Genomic DNA, 16,618 nt, shown 5'->3' on the forward strand with positions numbered 1-16,618 from the left:
TTTATGCTCATGATTGTAAGCATACAGAGGTGCAGATAAGATAAGAATGTATGTATGCATGTGTCACAATAAGTAGGTTCTTTTCAATCCCCAATAGACCACGGAGGCAGGTAAAAAGTTACACTTTATTACAGGAAACAATAATAACTGATACAATCAAATCTTGCGGCTCACTAGAGTGAAGTAGTCTGGGACTTTAGATTTTCAGCCAGTAATATTGGTGAATAAGCGAGGAGAGGAGGGGGACTTCAGTTAAATAATTTGGCCACTTAAAATAGACAATTAATGAGACCTGGGTATATCACTGCACTACAGCAAAGCAATCCATAAAAGCAATAAGGGTCACAGCAAAATAAATGCATCAACCAACACAAACTAAAGGAAAAATCCAATACACACATGCAGGCAACACATAATAGAGCGGGTCTTAAGAAAACATCTATTGTGACTCCAGACCCCTTTAACCCCCTCCCCACATCCAATTACCTAGTTCCCAAATAACAAATAGTTGAAAAAAGACAGTCAGTGGCCAAGAGATAAAAATGTCAATCAAAATTATCAGGGTAGAGGCGAAAAAAAAAATGTTCTCAAACAGGTGAGGTGGCCAGGCGGGGGGGGTTCTCTCTCTGCGTCAGGGAAGGCGAGCAGATGTCTCCGTGTCCGTTCACTCCAGCGCATTCGTCTCACAGCCGTGCGTTCAACCTCCGCGCAGCTTCTGCTTCCCCTTTTTATCACCTCGGCCTCTCCACAGGAGAGCCTTGATTACCAGAATCAGTTCACCTGTGAATGGAAGCACAAGAAGGGAAAACACACCCATCCCCGCATAATTGGCAGCCAAGTCCCAGTTCAATGTTCCCTCCCCAAAGTCACAATGCACCTCTCCATATATCCATTCAATACCCCCCCACACAACCTTTACAGGGTCTCTATCAGACACAATGGTGGACTCACACATGCAGACTGAGAGGAAATCCAAAGTTCAGGGTGTTTTAATCCAGTCAGGGTCGGTACACAAAGGGCAGTCAGCACAGGCAGAGGTATCCAAATCAACAGGCATAAACTCACTGGTCTAAATACCAACAGGTCAGTCTCATGAGGAGGACACACTGGGAAGAACACTGGAAAGCTCACATGCAGGACAAGACGATGGAGCAGAGAACAAAGGGAAGACTCAGACTTATATACACTCTGACAGGGGAGATAACGACACACAGGTGAAAGCAATCAGACAGGTCAGATCACTGCAAACAAAACACATAGAGTTTATTTATTAGACCTTGTTATACAATAAACTACCCAACTGTTGATATCAGCAGATTTAAAGATTAGTCGATTAATGAAATACTCCTGATGTGATTGTGAGCTTTAATCTGCTTTGGTTTTTAATACTTTAATTATACAAGTTTCTCAGGAAGCAGCAGCACCTGAATTCAAGATTTTTATACCAGTGTTCCCTTCATTCTGTCTGTAACTCTAAATGGAGACATCAGCTTTCCAAATGAAACAGTCAACACCACACATGTATAAACACTTGATTTTATTCTCTACAGGAGAAGTGTTTTCAGTATAATAAAAAAGTATAAAATGGCTGTGATCAGGGTGGGCTTCAAAGTGCAGGTACAAAGCGTGGCCGAAATATATCTCGCCAGCTCTAGATAAAGCCCAGCTGGATACTACTCCAGGTGGAGGTGTCTCGTCCTCGGTCACATCCAGACCTTGAAAATAAGGCTGCAACCGGTCCCATTCCTTGCAACAGAGGCATTCCTCTTCTGTGGGCACTGGGGCACAGCATTCACAGGTACACCACCAATCTCCAGAGCTACGCAGCCTTGCAGCAGCCATTCCTCCGCTCTCGTCCTCTACCTGTTGAGCCTCTCTCTCTCTCTCTCCTCCTCTGTTCTTCAATTTCACGAAGCTCTTCGTCAGTGTATTCTGGCTCAAATAAATAAGGGCAGCCATCAAACTCTGCAAAATCAAATTCCTCCTCCACAAAGTTGAAGTCTGGCAAAAAGTCAGCCATTATTCTATAAATCTTTCATAAAATAAATGAATGAACTTTTCAGGCTACTGTCCGGTTCTGCCTTCCAGCTGTTGCTGCTTGTTCTTGCGAGATTTTGGCCACGCTTTGGAAAGCAGAGCTAAATGGTAAACAAACATGGCAGCACACCGGTAAGGTAAGACAACACGTTTACATGTGGTTTTCTATATGTTCTCTGACATTTATCCTAACGATATGAGGCGGTCTTTGTGGAAAACAAGCTTGTTTAGTGGACTAACTTTGCACTTGAAGGTTGCCCGTTCACTTACGTTTTAACAGGTCTGACGCTACTATGCGCCCCAGCTGTATCTAGGCTAACGGCTAACATGCTAACTATTATTTTTATGTCACTAGTCACTTGAAACAAATTTAGGACGGTAGGAGACAGGTTGAAATAAACCGAAATTTCCCTTTAACCCTGCTCCATCAAACGGATCATTCTCACACACAGTGAGTGTTTAGAAGGTGTAAAGGCTCCAATATTTGCAGTCATTTTGATCTTTAAGGAACAGAAGTTGATTTTACTGACTTTATGTTCCATCAGTCCAGATACAAAAGAAGAAACCATCATCTGCCACAACGTGCTTCTTCTCTGAAGATGAAAATTCCAGCCCACTGTAAGTGTGATAATCAGAGTTATGGTGCTACTTTATGAGGATGGAAATAAACATTAAAAGCAACAGAATTCAAACATGATAACAGTGTGTGGAATGATGCAAAAGGTGTTATGCATGACTTCATTATATGAGCTAATTCTCTGACACAATGGTTGTAAAATAATCATAATAATCAGACTTGTGTGTGTAAAATATCACTGCATGCAGTTACACTTTGATGATAATAAAAACTTACCTGAGAAAGACTCTGTCTTTGAAATCAATCAGTTCAGATTTTGAACAATCACTCTTCAAGGACACACCAGAGTCACTGGATTTCATGTGTCTCTTAGCCCTCCTAGTAAACAAGACACAAAGAGCACCAGGGTGGGAAATGAGATGATCAGACATCCAGACACATCAACTGATGGATACACAGAAACTACTGAGTAGACATCAGAGAAGTTCAGTAAAAGTTGTTTAATGGTTCACATTTCTAAACTTTATTGTGCACCATGTCAATAAATGTATTTCTCTCTTAAATGGAGTCTCTCCTGACTGAACTGACTTTAGTGTCTGTCAGTCCAGATACAAGTGACAGAAAACATGAATGTGACTGTGCTGAAAAAGTTTTAGTCATGTCCACAGATTCATCTGAATATTTGAGACTGTGTGTGAAACAATGTAAATGAGGTTAACAGATTAGACTCACAGGTCGTCTGAAGACTCGACCAAACCTTCATCATCTGCCACAACGTGCTTCTTCTCTGAGGAAGAAAAGTCCACCCATCTGCAAGTGTGATAATCAGAGTTATGATGCTACTTTATGAGGATGAAAATAAACATTAAAAGCAACATAATTCAAACATGATAACAGTGTGTGGAATGATGCAAAAGGTGTTATACATGACTTCATTATTATTAGATCATTACCAGACACAAAGATTATTATGAAGGTGCAAAGGCCCAAATATTTGCTGTCAGTTTGATCTTCCAGAACAAGAAGTTGATTTTACTGTCTTTAACGTCTGGAGTGTGGATACACATGAAACATTAATAATATGCTTAGCTAAGAAAACAACATCTTTAAACCTGAACTGCACTGAGGAACAGTAAACTTGTCTTCACAGGTCACGTAGCAACAGCAGCACGTTAGCTAACACATGCTACAATTATAAAGTAACATAATAATAACTGACATCATCAAACTTGTGTGTGTGCAAAATATCAGTGAATGCAGTTACATTTTAATGATGATAAAAGCTTACCTGGGACTGGAGTAGTATGTGTAACTCTGGAGGAGCATATCAAAGAGACTTCTCACAGTCATCCTAGTAAACAAGACACAAAGAGCACCAGGGTGGGAAATGAAATGATCAGACATCCAGACACATCAACTGATGGATACACAGAAACTACTGAGTCACAGCTCTGAGTCTGTTTAGAGGGCTGTAAAGGACCAAGTGTGAAAACACCCTGAGTGCAGTCAAAGTAGATATTGTTCCTACAGAACGATTAATCTCCTCATTATAAAGTATTTTCCTCCCAAAGGAAGTTGATTTTACTGACTCTAGTGTCAGTGTGGATACAAATAAAATGAAATGACACAGGTCACATAGTAATAAATCACTTTAGTTAACACAGATACTAAAGTTATAAAGTAATATAATAATGACTTACCTTGGCTTTCTCTTGTTGCCTCTCATGGTCCATGTAGAGTGTGGTCTCTGCTGCTGCTCTGAGCTGTAACACAACACACACCTGCTGAGTGCTGACCTCTGACTCTGGAGTAAACAGGACACATTTGTATCACCTGTGCTTTTCCTGCAACTACAGCTCAAAACATCTGCTGAGAAAAAGACAACACAAATACTATTTAAGGAGAAGAGTGCAAGATTTACAGGGATTTGGTGGCCTCTACTGGTGAACTGCAGATTGCAACCACCTAAAACTTCCCCCAAGGAGAATTCCCTCAGTGTTCATTGTTCAGGAGGTTTTCATCAGGAGTCGAATGATCCACAGAGGTTTGTTCCTCTCCAAAACAACCAGACCAGGTGATTTAAACTGGTAAAACACCAAATAATACAGCTTCATGTTACAAATCCATGTATTTCTGATGCAGTCTGGCATGACGCTGCAGGCGACTAGTCCAACACATGCTCGTGTGGTGTCACCTTTTTTCTTTCATATGTTCAGGAGGCTTTTATCAGGAGCCGAATGATCCACAGAGGTCTGTTCTTTTGACTTTGAATAATGAAAAGTTGAAAACACATCCTGCTCTCACAATAAATGCACTTTAGATGAAAGGTGAAAGTGAAAAGACGGTCACAGTCAAATGTTAAAGACTTTACAAGTGCACAAGCAGAATGTTCTCCTGCAGCTTTCTTTACACCTTGTGACACAGTGTGCAGAAGTTATGAGCTCTATGACTGCCTTCTTTATGCTGCAAGTTTAATAAGTAGCTGTATGAGAATATGCATATTTGTCATCACTATATAAAATATTTACAGCCTGATTTACTTGGAAGATTAACGTAGTGACATGTTGTCTGTTCCACATTACTGCCGCTGTATGTTAGGTGTTAGTTTGGAGCTTTTGTCCACTTTTCCTGTTCAGTCAAACACAAAATAATTTAAGTCACTTGAAGCAGAGCCTGGTGTTGAAGAAAAACTAAATAGTCTCACACAACAAAGGGGAAGGAAAACTTGGTTTCCTTGTTTATTACAGGGAGGGAGGTTATCAGTTAAGAGGGGAACATAACTTCAAAATCTTAAACATATGAACAACCTTGAAAAGTTTCTGTATATCTATTACCGGTGTCAAGCTATGGAACAATCTAAGTGAGGAACTCAAGCAAAGTCCAAATATCAACCAGTTCATGAAAATGTACAAAAATATGTTGTTTAGCGGGTACAAGGGATAATGATCATGAATGATTATTGGTGATTATCATTCATTAATTGATATGGCATGGTGATGAGAGGCACAGAAGCCTATGTGTATATGTATGTATGTATGTATATATATGTGTATATATATGTGTATGTGTATATATGTGTGTATATGTATATGTAAGTGTATATCTGTATGTATGCATGTATATATATATATATATATATATATATATATATATATATATATATATATTATTTTTTTTATTTAGACAAAGGGGTGAGAGCTAATAAGCTATACTTCTCACTCCTTTTCGAATATGTCATTTACTTTCTGTTTTTCTCTGTTTTATTATTATTTTGCTTCCTCAGTTTTCATTTCTATATTATGTTGTGCAAAGAATTTGCTTAGTAGCAATCGGGAAGTCTTGTACTATTTGCATATTCGGAATAAACAGTACAAACAAAAAAACAAACACCAGTAGTTCTCCTTTTAGTGTCGAGCAGCCCCCTCACATGTTCAGGTTTAATTACATTTCACTTCAGGGACCTCCATGTGAAAAGATTTTGGTAGTTAGATGTGAATTCTACAGTTGGTTACTGGAGTTGAGGAGATATATGTGGAGGAAGTGACACCTCTGATCTGATGATTACTAGGCAGTTACCAGGAAAGCCACTGCCATCACACAGGACCCCACCCACCCCCTGCACCCATCTTTCCAACTACTACCATCAGGTCTCCGTAACAAAGTCCCACTTTCCCGGAAGAACACATACAAAAAAACTTTTGCTCCCACGGCCATCACCACCCTGAACAGTTTAAAATAACATTGAAGTCCCACCCAGATACACTGCTTTGTTGTATATCTTGTATAATGTCTATTGTGTTTTGTGTGTCCTTGTCTATTTTATTTTCGGAGCTTGCCAAAGACAAATTTCTGTTACTTGTGACAGACAATAAAGGCTTATCTTATCTTATCTTATCTTATCTGATCTAACACCAGGCTCACTTCACCATTCCCCATTTTCTAGGGACCCCTGTAAGTCCAGCAAAGACCCCTGAGGGTCCTCGGACACCTGGTTGAGAACCACTTTATTAGACTGACAGTATCTATTTCGATACGACGAAGAAAACATTAACGTTGTGCCTAAAGCACATGGCTCGCCATTTTCTAAAGACACCTAGAAAACAAAAAACACAATTCGGATTTGTTTTTCTCGTTAACTTTTGTTGTTGTTCGGACAGAATGAAATGACTGAATAAACAGATGACACAAGAACCCTGGTGATAAGAGTAATAAAGTAATAGAGTATTTACAGTACCTTTTGGGAGTCTCTCGGCTGGTAAACAAGACTGCGACACTGCTGTATGAATTAAAGTGAAACTACAGTATGCCGCTCCGGAAACTCAACCTCCCCTTCTGCTCACCACTGGCGCACGCGCACACACACACACACACACACACACACACACACACACAGATAATGCAATCAGAACACATTTGTATCCCCCTGCATTATTTGCTGTGAAATATATATCGTCTTAAATACCAGTTTTACCACGTACATGTATTATTATGTTGTCTGTAGTTATAGCAAACTTTTAATTATATGTCTCTTTTTTATTTATTGTAAATGCAGCCTTGACATTTCAGATTAGTTCTGAATTAGTTTTGAATCTGTTTATATTGTTATACGTTATATTTGTTTGAAAGAATGCAACATTCGATATTCCTCTAAATAAAGTTTAAAAATAGTCCTTCTGGGTCAAACACCTGACAGCAACAGTGACTTGCCTACCTTTATTCCTGAGCCCAAGATCCCAGCACAGCTGCACCAAAGTTACACATATAGCAAATAAAAATTCATGTCAGTTAAGTGTACCACAATTATTTATTAGAAAAGGGAAAAAACATCCGCAGCCCAGTTACAAAAGACGTGGTATAAAAGTGGAAAATGCACTTAGAAAAATAAAAACCCTTCCCTCACATTAATTATCTTGACCTGTACATAATACTGATGTGGCTCAGAAATGATAGAGATTACAAAACTTGAAGCATAGCAACAGTGGTTGAATTGTTAATTTTTAACAAGGGAGATGCAATGTAGCTTTGATTTTTTTGCGTGCACACATAATCAAACATGACAGCACAGATGTGCAAAATTAATCAAGATAAAGAAAAATGGCATGACCTTTACCTGCTGCCTTTAAAAGACACAAATAATGCAGTAGTATTGCTATTGCAATACAGACAAAAACATTTTAGAGTATAAATAAGAGTAGTTCTGAAATAGCTGTGAAAGTTAACCTCAGAGTTACTCTTATCCTATAGACATGTCCTTAGCCAGTTATAATTTCTCCTTACCTGTGAACCTTTCTCCCTGTCCCTCTTCTATCTATTGCAATAATATAGATAATAAATGTGCAAAGCAAAATTTAGAAATAGAATTAGGAATAGTAGTGGTGACATAGCTGTGGAAATTAACCTCAAGTCACTTTTGTGCTCTGGATATTTTCTCTCAGCCAGTTATAATCTTTCCTCACCTGTGAAGACCCTGCATGATCACCATTGCTGGCCTCTGGTCCACTGTCTCCTCCCTGACCCTGCTCTTTCTATTGTGGCAATAGAGATTATACAAATATGTGCAAAGCAATAGTGAGCACAAGTTCTTATTAAGGAGGAGTGGGTTTTTTCCTAGCATGAAACTAGCTAGCAAGCGATTTCACATAGGTAACAATAACATTAGTGTTCTCGTTAACTTGATATATTGGCATCTATTAATTAGTCATCATTTAGCTAACATTATCTACATGCAACAGCATTGTCTGGAAGAAACTGTGCAAGGTTTTTTGCTTATTGCTGGCTGGTTTGCTGAACGTAGTTGACACAGCTGCACTGCCCAGTAACACACGTCTGGTCTGTGCGATTGATTCAGATCACAACACGACAGCATGTGTATGCGCCTGGCGCTGTCTACTCATGGTGCGTACTTTTGTTATGTGTTGTGTATTTTATATACTGTGTCCGATTGATTGTTTCACTGTGATTGAATGTGTCTGACTCTCTGTGCTGCCTCTTGCCCAGGTCATCATTGTAAATGAGAAACTGTTCTCAACTGACTCACCTGGTTAAATAAAGGTAAAATAAAAACATAAAATAGAGGAAGATGGCTCGGAAAAACACGTTACCACATGTTAAACAAATTGAACGGTTGTAACGGCTGTAAAAAGTGCGGGGGACAGAGGGCACAGATACAGGAGGCGGGGGACATGTCTCCTGTGTCCCGCCTAAAATTACGTCCGTGCCTGCACACACAGATTCTAGATTAACAAGGGGGATGCTTTTTGGTCAATTTTCTAACAAAGGGGATGGCACCCCCCCTCAATTCGACCACTGCAGGTAACAACAAACTCAGCATAATGATAAAAAACATATTTGTGTTTAAACTGTGTTTAAATTTCTGAATACACAGTGATGCAGGAAGCATCAGCAAGCATGATGTTGATGGTGATGAAGAGACCATCAGGTGCAGGTGCTGACAGGTGCCTCAACCATGTTTCCATCCCACTTCAGACGACAGCTCCTGGTTCATCTCCTCCCTTTTTGATAGAAACACAGGATATTACTTAAAATGTAAACAGTATGTACGAAGTTTTAAGCTGCAGGTGGATAAAATGTAATAATATGTCTGTGTGTGTTGGGAATATATCAGTGTAATGGAAACTGATAAAAAAATGATATATAACAATTAATAACTATACATTTATGTATATATATATACATATATATATATATATATATATATATATATATATATATATACACACACACACACACACACACACACACGTGGTTCTGCTGGGAAACCTTTGGTCCTGGCATTCATGTGGACACCATGTGACGCCCTCCACCCACCCAAACACCACTGTGGGCTAAGTAACCCAACCTCACAGCAACGTACTCCCTGATGGCAGTGGCCCCCCAGCAGGAAAATGCTCCATGCCACACCACAAAAACTACTCAGGAATGGCCTGAGGAACGTGACAAAAAGCTCAAGGTGTCGACCTGGCCTCAAAATCTCCCACACACCAATCTGACTGAGCATCTTGGAAAGTGCTGGTACCCCTCCTCACAACTGACAGGTCTCAAATGATCCAAAGCCAGCACCCCGGTTCTAGACACCACAGGACGCCTTCCAGAGGTCATGTGTCCATTCCTTGACAGGTCAGAGACAAGTCTGATCCAGGGAGGCCCCACCATGGATTGGGGGTACCTCTGGGGTGCCAGCACATCCCATGGATGCTCCATCAGATTTGGATCTGGGGAATTTGGAGTCAGTGTAGCTTGGTGCATTTTCCTGCTGAGGGACCACTGCCATCAGGGAGTACCGTTGCCATGTGGGGGGGTTACTTAGCCCACAGTGGTGTTTGGATGGGTGGAGGGCGTCAAGCGGCATTCACATGAATGCCATGACCAATGGTCTCCCAGCAGAACATTGCATTGGAACAAAATGATCAATGTTACCCACTTCACCCACCACTGGTTTTAATGTTTTGGCTGATGGGTGAACATGAGTGATGTGACAAAGAGATCAGAAAGTAGTAATGTCCAAATAAGAAGATGATTTATGTCTGATGAGACAAAGTAAACACTGTGGTCAGCAGCCAATTATTTCCTCTGGGTATACATTAATAATATGCTTAGCTAAGAAAACAACATCTTTAAACCTGAACTGCACTGAGGAACAGTAAACTTGTCTTCACAGGTCACGTAGCAACAGCAGCACGTTAGCTAACACATGCTACAATTATAAAGTAACACAATAATGACTGTCATCATCAGACTTGTGTGTGTGCAAAATATCAGTGAATGAGTTACATTTTAATGATGATAAAAGCTTACCTGGGAGGGGAGTGTTGTCCAGTGCGAATGAAGGAATCATTCATCAAGGACAAACCGGAGCCAAAAGCCTCCACGCTTCTCAGAACCATTCTAAAGACACAAAGAGCACCAGGGTGGGAAATGAGATGATCAGACATCCAGACACATCAACTGATGGATACACAGAAACTACTGAGTAGACATCAGAGAAGTTCAGTAAAAGTTGATTCTGTTCCCACTGAATGATTCCTCTCTTTTATCAACACAGACTTTTAGAGTAATCACTTATCACCCTTGCTCTGTACACTTGTAAGGAAGAAACCTCTGAGAAGCCTACAAGCACAGCAAAACAACTCCTGGTCATTTATTCCTTTGCTCCTTCTTCTAAAGGAACATAATAATGACTGACATCATCAGACTTGTGTGTGTGTAAAATATCAGTGAATGCAGTTACATTTTAATGATGATAAAAACCTACCTGGGAAGGCAGCGCTGTCGAGGACGAATGAAGGAATCATTCATCAAGGTCAAACCGGACCCAAAAGCCTCCACGCTTCTATGAGCCATCCTAGTAAACAAGACACAAAGAGCACCAGAGTGGGAAATGAGATGATCAGACATCCAGACTAGGGATGCACCAAATATTCGGTAACTGAATATATTCAGCCGAATATTGCAAAAAAAACACACATTCGGTATTCGGTGGAATAAGTTAAAAGCAAGGCCGAATAATAGCGACGTGTTTTGATAATGCAATCAAACAGCGTGCCGTGACGGGCGGAGTAAAATGTTGGCAGTGTGGCGATCCGTCCGTCACCGCATTCGCATTTGCGACTAAAAATAGTTTTGAGCGAGCAAAATAGGCTTAAATCATTCAGCGCGCTGTGCGAGCAGCCTACAGATTTCAACCACCAGCAGAAACGAAAGGCAAATCCCACCGGTTGTGGGTTGAACGGAGGTCGAAGACACAGACAGTAATGTATTCCTGTCAAATATGGCGGCCATAGGCTTACCGGCGACGGAGAAGTCGGCTCCAATAATATCCTCTTCTTGGTGTCATGACTGCCCAGAAGTACCTGAACAGCTGAGCCAGCCGAATACAGGTATGTGACGTGTCAGAGGAGAAACACGCCGTTCACATTTCTCTCTTTGTGTCAGGTAACAGTCCACAAACCTCAGCGCACTTTAGGGACTGTTCTTTACTTGTCAGGGGAGGAGGGTGGCTGGTTGATTTTTATTTTATTTATTTATTTTATTTTGATCCCCCCTATGTTAATCACTGATTGATGCTGTTTTTGAAGTATGAATAAGTCAATAAATAATTTATTCCATTGAAATATCAGTGATGTATTATAGAAAAGTGATTTATCTTTTTATAAATGACAAAAGGCACATCTGTCTCATTTTCGCTGTGGTATCATGATACTACTCAGAACCGTGATATTTTCACTAGTATCGTACTGTGGGTCCCAATTTTGGTACCGTCACAACACTAATCTGGAGGGGGTTCATCTGCAAAAACTAATGAAAAACTAAACAACGATATTCGGTATTCGGCCAAGCGTTTAATATTATTTGGCTTCGGCTTTGGCCACAAATTTTCATTTCGGTGTATCCCTAATCCAGACACATCAACTGATGGATACACAGAAACTACTGAGTAGACATCAGAGAAGTTCAGTAAAAGTTGATTCTGTTCCCACTGAATGATTCCTCTCTTTTATCAACACAGACTTTTAGAGTAATCACTTATCACTTAAACAATAATCCTGATCCATCGTATGGGATCATTATGAGGGTGCAGAGGCCCAAACATTTACTGTCATTTCATCTGTAACAAAAGGAAGTTGATTTTACCGAAGCTTAGCAGAAATTATTTCAGGAATACTCCCTCAAATTCTCCTCCTGTCTCTTCCAACTTGATCAGCTGACTGTGGGCGTTCACTCTGTTTTTTTTTTTAAAGATTTTTTTAGGGTATTTTGCCTTTAATAGACAGGACAGATAAGTGTGAGGGGGAGAGAGAGAGAGGGGGAATGACATGCAGCAAAGGGCCACAGGCTGGACTCGAACCCGGCCGCTGCGGCAACAGCCTTGTACATGGGGCACCTGCTCTGCCACTAACCCACCAACGCCCCGTGGGCGTTCACTCTTTGAGTTAAACCAACTAGATGTTGCCAAGATCTCAGTGAGCCAATCAGATTGTTGCTGTCAAACTTTAAACCGTTCTCCTTTCTCTCAGTTTGGTCTGTTGGTCATGAGAAACGGATCAGAAAGTAGTAATCTCCAAATAAGACTTGTGTGTGTGTAAAATATCAGTGAATGCAGTTACATTTTAATGATGATAAAAGCTTACATGAGATGGGATTGTTGTCTTAAAGGAATGTGGAAACCACTCTTGGCAGGTTCAGACAGTGTTCTTCTGGCAGCCCTCCTAGTAAACAAGACACAAAGAGCACCAGGGTGGGAAATGAGATGATCAGACATCCAGACACATCAACTGATGGATACACAGAAACTACTGAGTAGACATCAGAGAAGTTCAGTAAAAGTTGTTTAATGGTTCACATTTCTAAATTTTATTGTGCACCATGTCAATAAATGTATTTCTCTCTTAAATGGAGTCTCTCCTGACTGAACTGACTTTAGTGTCTGTCAGTCCAGATACAAGTGACAGAAAACATGAATGTGACTGTGCTGAAAAAGTTTTAGTCATGTCCACAGATTCATCTAAATATTTGAGACTGTGCGTGAAACAATGTAAATGAGGTTAACAGATTAGACTCACAGGACGTCTGGAGACTCAGAGAAACCATCATCTGACACATCGTGCTTCTTCTCAAAGGAAGACAGGTCTAACCTGCTGCAAATGATAATCAGAGTCATGATGCTACTTCATCAGTTTGTCTTCACAGGTCACGTAGCAACAGCAGCACATTAGCTAACAGATGCTAAAATTATAAAGTAACATAATAATGACTGACATCATCAGACTTGTGTGTGTGCAAAATATCAGTGAATGAGTTACATTTTAATGATGATAAAAGCTTACCTGAGAGAGACTCCTTCTTTGAAATCAATCAGTACATCTTTTGACCAATCACTCTTGAAGGACACACCAGAGTCAAAGGACTCTATGGACAGTCTGTTTCTTTCAGCCATCCTAGTAAACAAGACACAAAGAGCACCAGGGTGGGAAATGAGATGATCAGACATCCAGACACATCAACTGATGGATACACAGAAACTACTGAGTAGACATCAGAGAAGTTCAGTAAAAGTTGTTTAACTGTTCACATTTCTAAACTTTATTGTGCACCATGTCAATAAATGTATTTCTCTCTTAAATGGAGTCTCTCCTGACTGAACTGACTTTAGTGTCTGTCAGTCCAGATACAAGTGACAGAAAAGATGAATGTGACTGTGCCGAAAAAGTTTTAGTCATGTCCACAGATTCATCTAAATATTTGAGACTGTGTGTGAAACAATGTAAATGAGGTTAACAGATTAGACTCACAGGTCGTCATGATCTCTCACAGGGTCAATGTCTGGACCAATAAGATCGTCCGGCCTGCAGCAAGTGAGATAATCAGAGTAATGATGCTACTTAATGAGGATGGAAATAAACATTAAAAGCAACAGGATTTCAAACATGATAACAGTGTGTGGAGTAATGTTAAAGAGGTTACACATGTAACATGTGACTTTACCAAATGTTCATAATGAGGCAACATTTTATTGTTAGTAAACACTTACATCTCTTTAGGAGAGGGGGGTGTGTCTTTAACATCTGCAGTGCAGCCTTGTGAATCTTTCCTCCTGACAGACACATAGCTGATGCAAGAGAACAGGAACTTTTTCAGACGGACTCTGAAAGAAAGATAATCACACACATTTACACACACACACACACACACACACACACACACACACACACACACACACAGAATCCCTCAGCCCAATAATCATGTCATTGTTTTCATGTAGTCTGTACTTTATTTATTGTACCTGTATGTGGACAGGTGTGTCCTCAACTCAAGTATCTGATCAGTTCAAACACATATATAATGATACATGATAAAATAAACCCTGAAATGTCAGTAGTGCTACAGTGTCAAGATCAGGACTCATCAGACACTCTGGATGTATGTGGTATCATTTATAAAGCCAGATGTTTACTCCTGGAATGACAGCTCTCATAACATACAAAGGCAACAAAGGATGAGCTGATTTTAACTTTCATAACTGCTGGTCTTGTGTCCTCTCTGGTAGACAAGAGACAAAAACACCAGGGTGGGAAATGAGATGATCAGACATCCAGACACATCAACTGATGGATACACAGAAACTACTGAGTAGACATCAGAGAAGTTCAGTAAAAGTTGATTCTGTTCCCACTGAATGATTCCTCTCCTCTTTTTAAAGATGTTCCTCCTAATTCTCACTTTAACATTAATTATTAGATTATTATAAGGGTGCAGAGGTCCTAATATTTTCAGTCATTTCCATCTTCCAGGAAAGGAAGTTGATTTTACTGACTTGAGTGTCAGTGTGGATACAAATAAAAGGTCACACAGTAATAAAGTACTTTAGTTAACACAGATACTAAAGTTATAAAGTAATATAATAATGTCTTACCTTGACTCCATCTGGTCACTTTCCATGGTCCCTGCAGAGTGTGGTCTCTGCTGCTGCTCTGAGCTGTAACACAACACACACCTGCACTTTTGTCCACTTTTCCTGTTCAGTCAAACACAAAATAATTTAAGTCACTTGAAGCAGAGCCTGGTGTTGAAGAGAAACTAAATAGTCTCACACAACAAAGGGGAAGGAAAACTTGGTTTCCTTGTTTATTACACCAGTAGTTCTCCTTTTAGTGTCGAGCAGCCCCCTCACATGTCAGGGTTAATAACATTTCACTTCAGGGACCTCCATGTGAAAAGATTTTGGTAGTTAGATATGAATTCTACAGTTGTTTACTGGAGTTGAGGAGATATCTGTGGAGGAAGTGACACGAAGAAAACAATAACGTTCTGCACGGTACGCCATTTCAGACGCCTCGATAAAGACGCCTAGAAAATAAAAAACACAATTCGGACTTGTTTTTCTCGTTAAGTTTTGTTGTTGTTCGGACAGAATGAAATAACTGAATAAACGGATGACACAAGAACCCTGGTGATAAGAGTAATAAAGTAATAGAGTATTTACAATACCTTTTGGGAGTCTCTCTCTGTTGGTAAACAAGACTTCGACACTGCTGTAAGAGTCAAAGTGAAACTGTGCAGCTCCGGAAACTCACCCCCCCTCTGCTCACCACTGGAGCGCGCGCACACACACACACTCTCTCTCTCTCTCTCTCTCTCTCTCACACACACACACACACACACACACACACACACACACACACACAGATAATGCAGTCAGAACACATTTGTATCCCCCTGCAACATTTGCTGTGAAATAATAAACTTCTCTATATTCACCAAGATTATTAGACATGATACACACAAGGTAAAACCCTTGGTGTCAGTGCAGAGACAGTGCATTATGGAGGGGTTATATTATATTTGGCAGGTTGCATGTTCAGCCTGGTAGGACAACAGCTGTGTGTGATGAAGAAGAGCGCTACAACCTACAGTGGCTGCAAAAGTTTGGCCCCCTGGATTCTTTTACTGTGAATAGTTGAGTAAATAGAAGATGAGCTGATCTCAAAAGGCATTAAGTTAAAGATTAAACAAACAAAATAACTGTATTACTTTTATTTTGTATAATTTTGCAGTCAACAAAATGAAAGGAGCACTGTTGGAACCATGTGTTTGATTTTTGTGAAATGTATGTTAGGAGGCAAGCGGTTTTCACTGTGCATTGATACCATACCTACGCTGTAGCCTGATGTACACCTCCCCAGAAATGTAACTACACGTCACAGCAACACAGACCTCCTGTGTATTTCTGTAAGCTGAAACCATTTCCCTCAGTGGAAACAAAACTTTCTTTTACTTTAGTTTCACAGATAAGAAACAATAAATTGTGAAGACAATAAAGCCTCCACAAAAATAGCATTTTAAGTCTCAAGTCTTTTAAGATTTATCCTGGCTTCATATGAGCAGAGGAACTCTCCACTAGTCACCCAGCTAATTTAAACAATGTAAAATGCCATAGGCTTGTGCTAATAACGTTGACATGTTGTATTTGTTTGGAAAACATGTTTA

General features: G+C 40.0%; 1 protein-coding gene across 4 annotated transcripts; it reads right to left on the reverse strand.

Annotated features, from left to right (window-relative positions):
* Nucleotides 1–106: 106 nt before the first annotated feature.
* Nucleotides 107–15,734, reverse strand: LOC117267302 (uncharacterized). Of its 4 annotated transcripts, none has more exons than XM_078175292.1 (14): nt 15,620–15,734; nt 15,045–15,146; nt 14,163–14,276; nt 13,924–13,977; nt 13,459–13,569; nt 13,195–13,266; nt 12,763–12,840; nt 10,887–10,976; nt 10,430–10,519; nt 4,315–4,377; nt 3,903–3,965; nt 3,347–3,424; nt 2,891–2,992; nt 107–2,653 (listed from the first exon to the last, which is right to left on the reverse strand). In XM_078175292.1, the coding sequence occupies exons 2-14, from the start codon at nt 15,068–15,070 to the stop codon at nt 2,569–2,571; spliced, it is 1,026 nt and encodes a 341-aa protein (XP_078031418.1). In that variant the 5' UTR covers nt 15,071–15,146; nt 15,620–15,734; the 3' UTR covers nt 107–2,568. The 4 variants fall into 4 exon arrangements, with proteins under 4 accessions (XP_078031418.1, XP_078031415.1, XP_078031416.1 ...); XM_078175289.1 differs by having other exon boundaries at nt 13,195–13,269; XM_078175290.1 differs by having other exon boundaries at nt 13,195–13,269; nt 15,045–15,107; nt 15,620–15,716.
* Between the last annotated feature and the right edge of the window lie 884 nt (nt 15,735–16,618).

Source organism: Epinephelus lanceolatus, chromosome 15 (assembly GCF_041903045.1).
Source record: "Epinephelus lanceolatus isolate andai-2023 chromosome 15, ASM4190304v1, whole genome shotgun sequence".
Taxonomy (NCBI): domain Eukaryota; kingdom Metazoa; phylum Chordata; class Actinopteri; order Perciformes; family Serranidae; genus Epinephelus; species Epinephelus lanceolatus.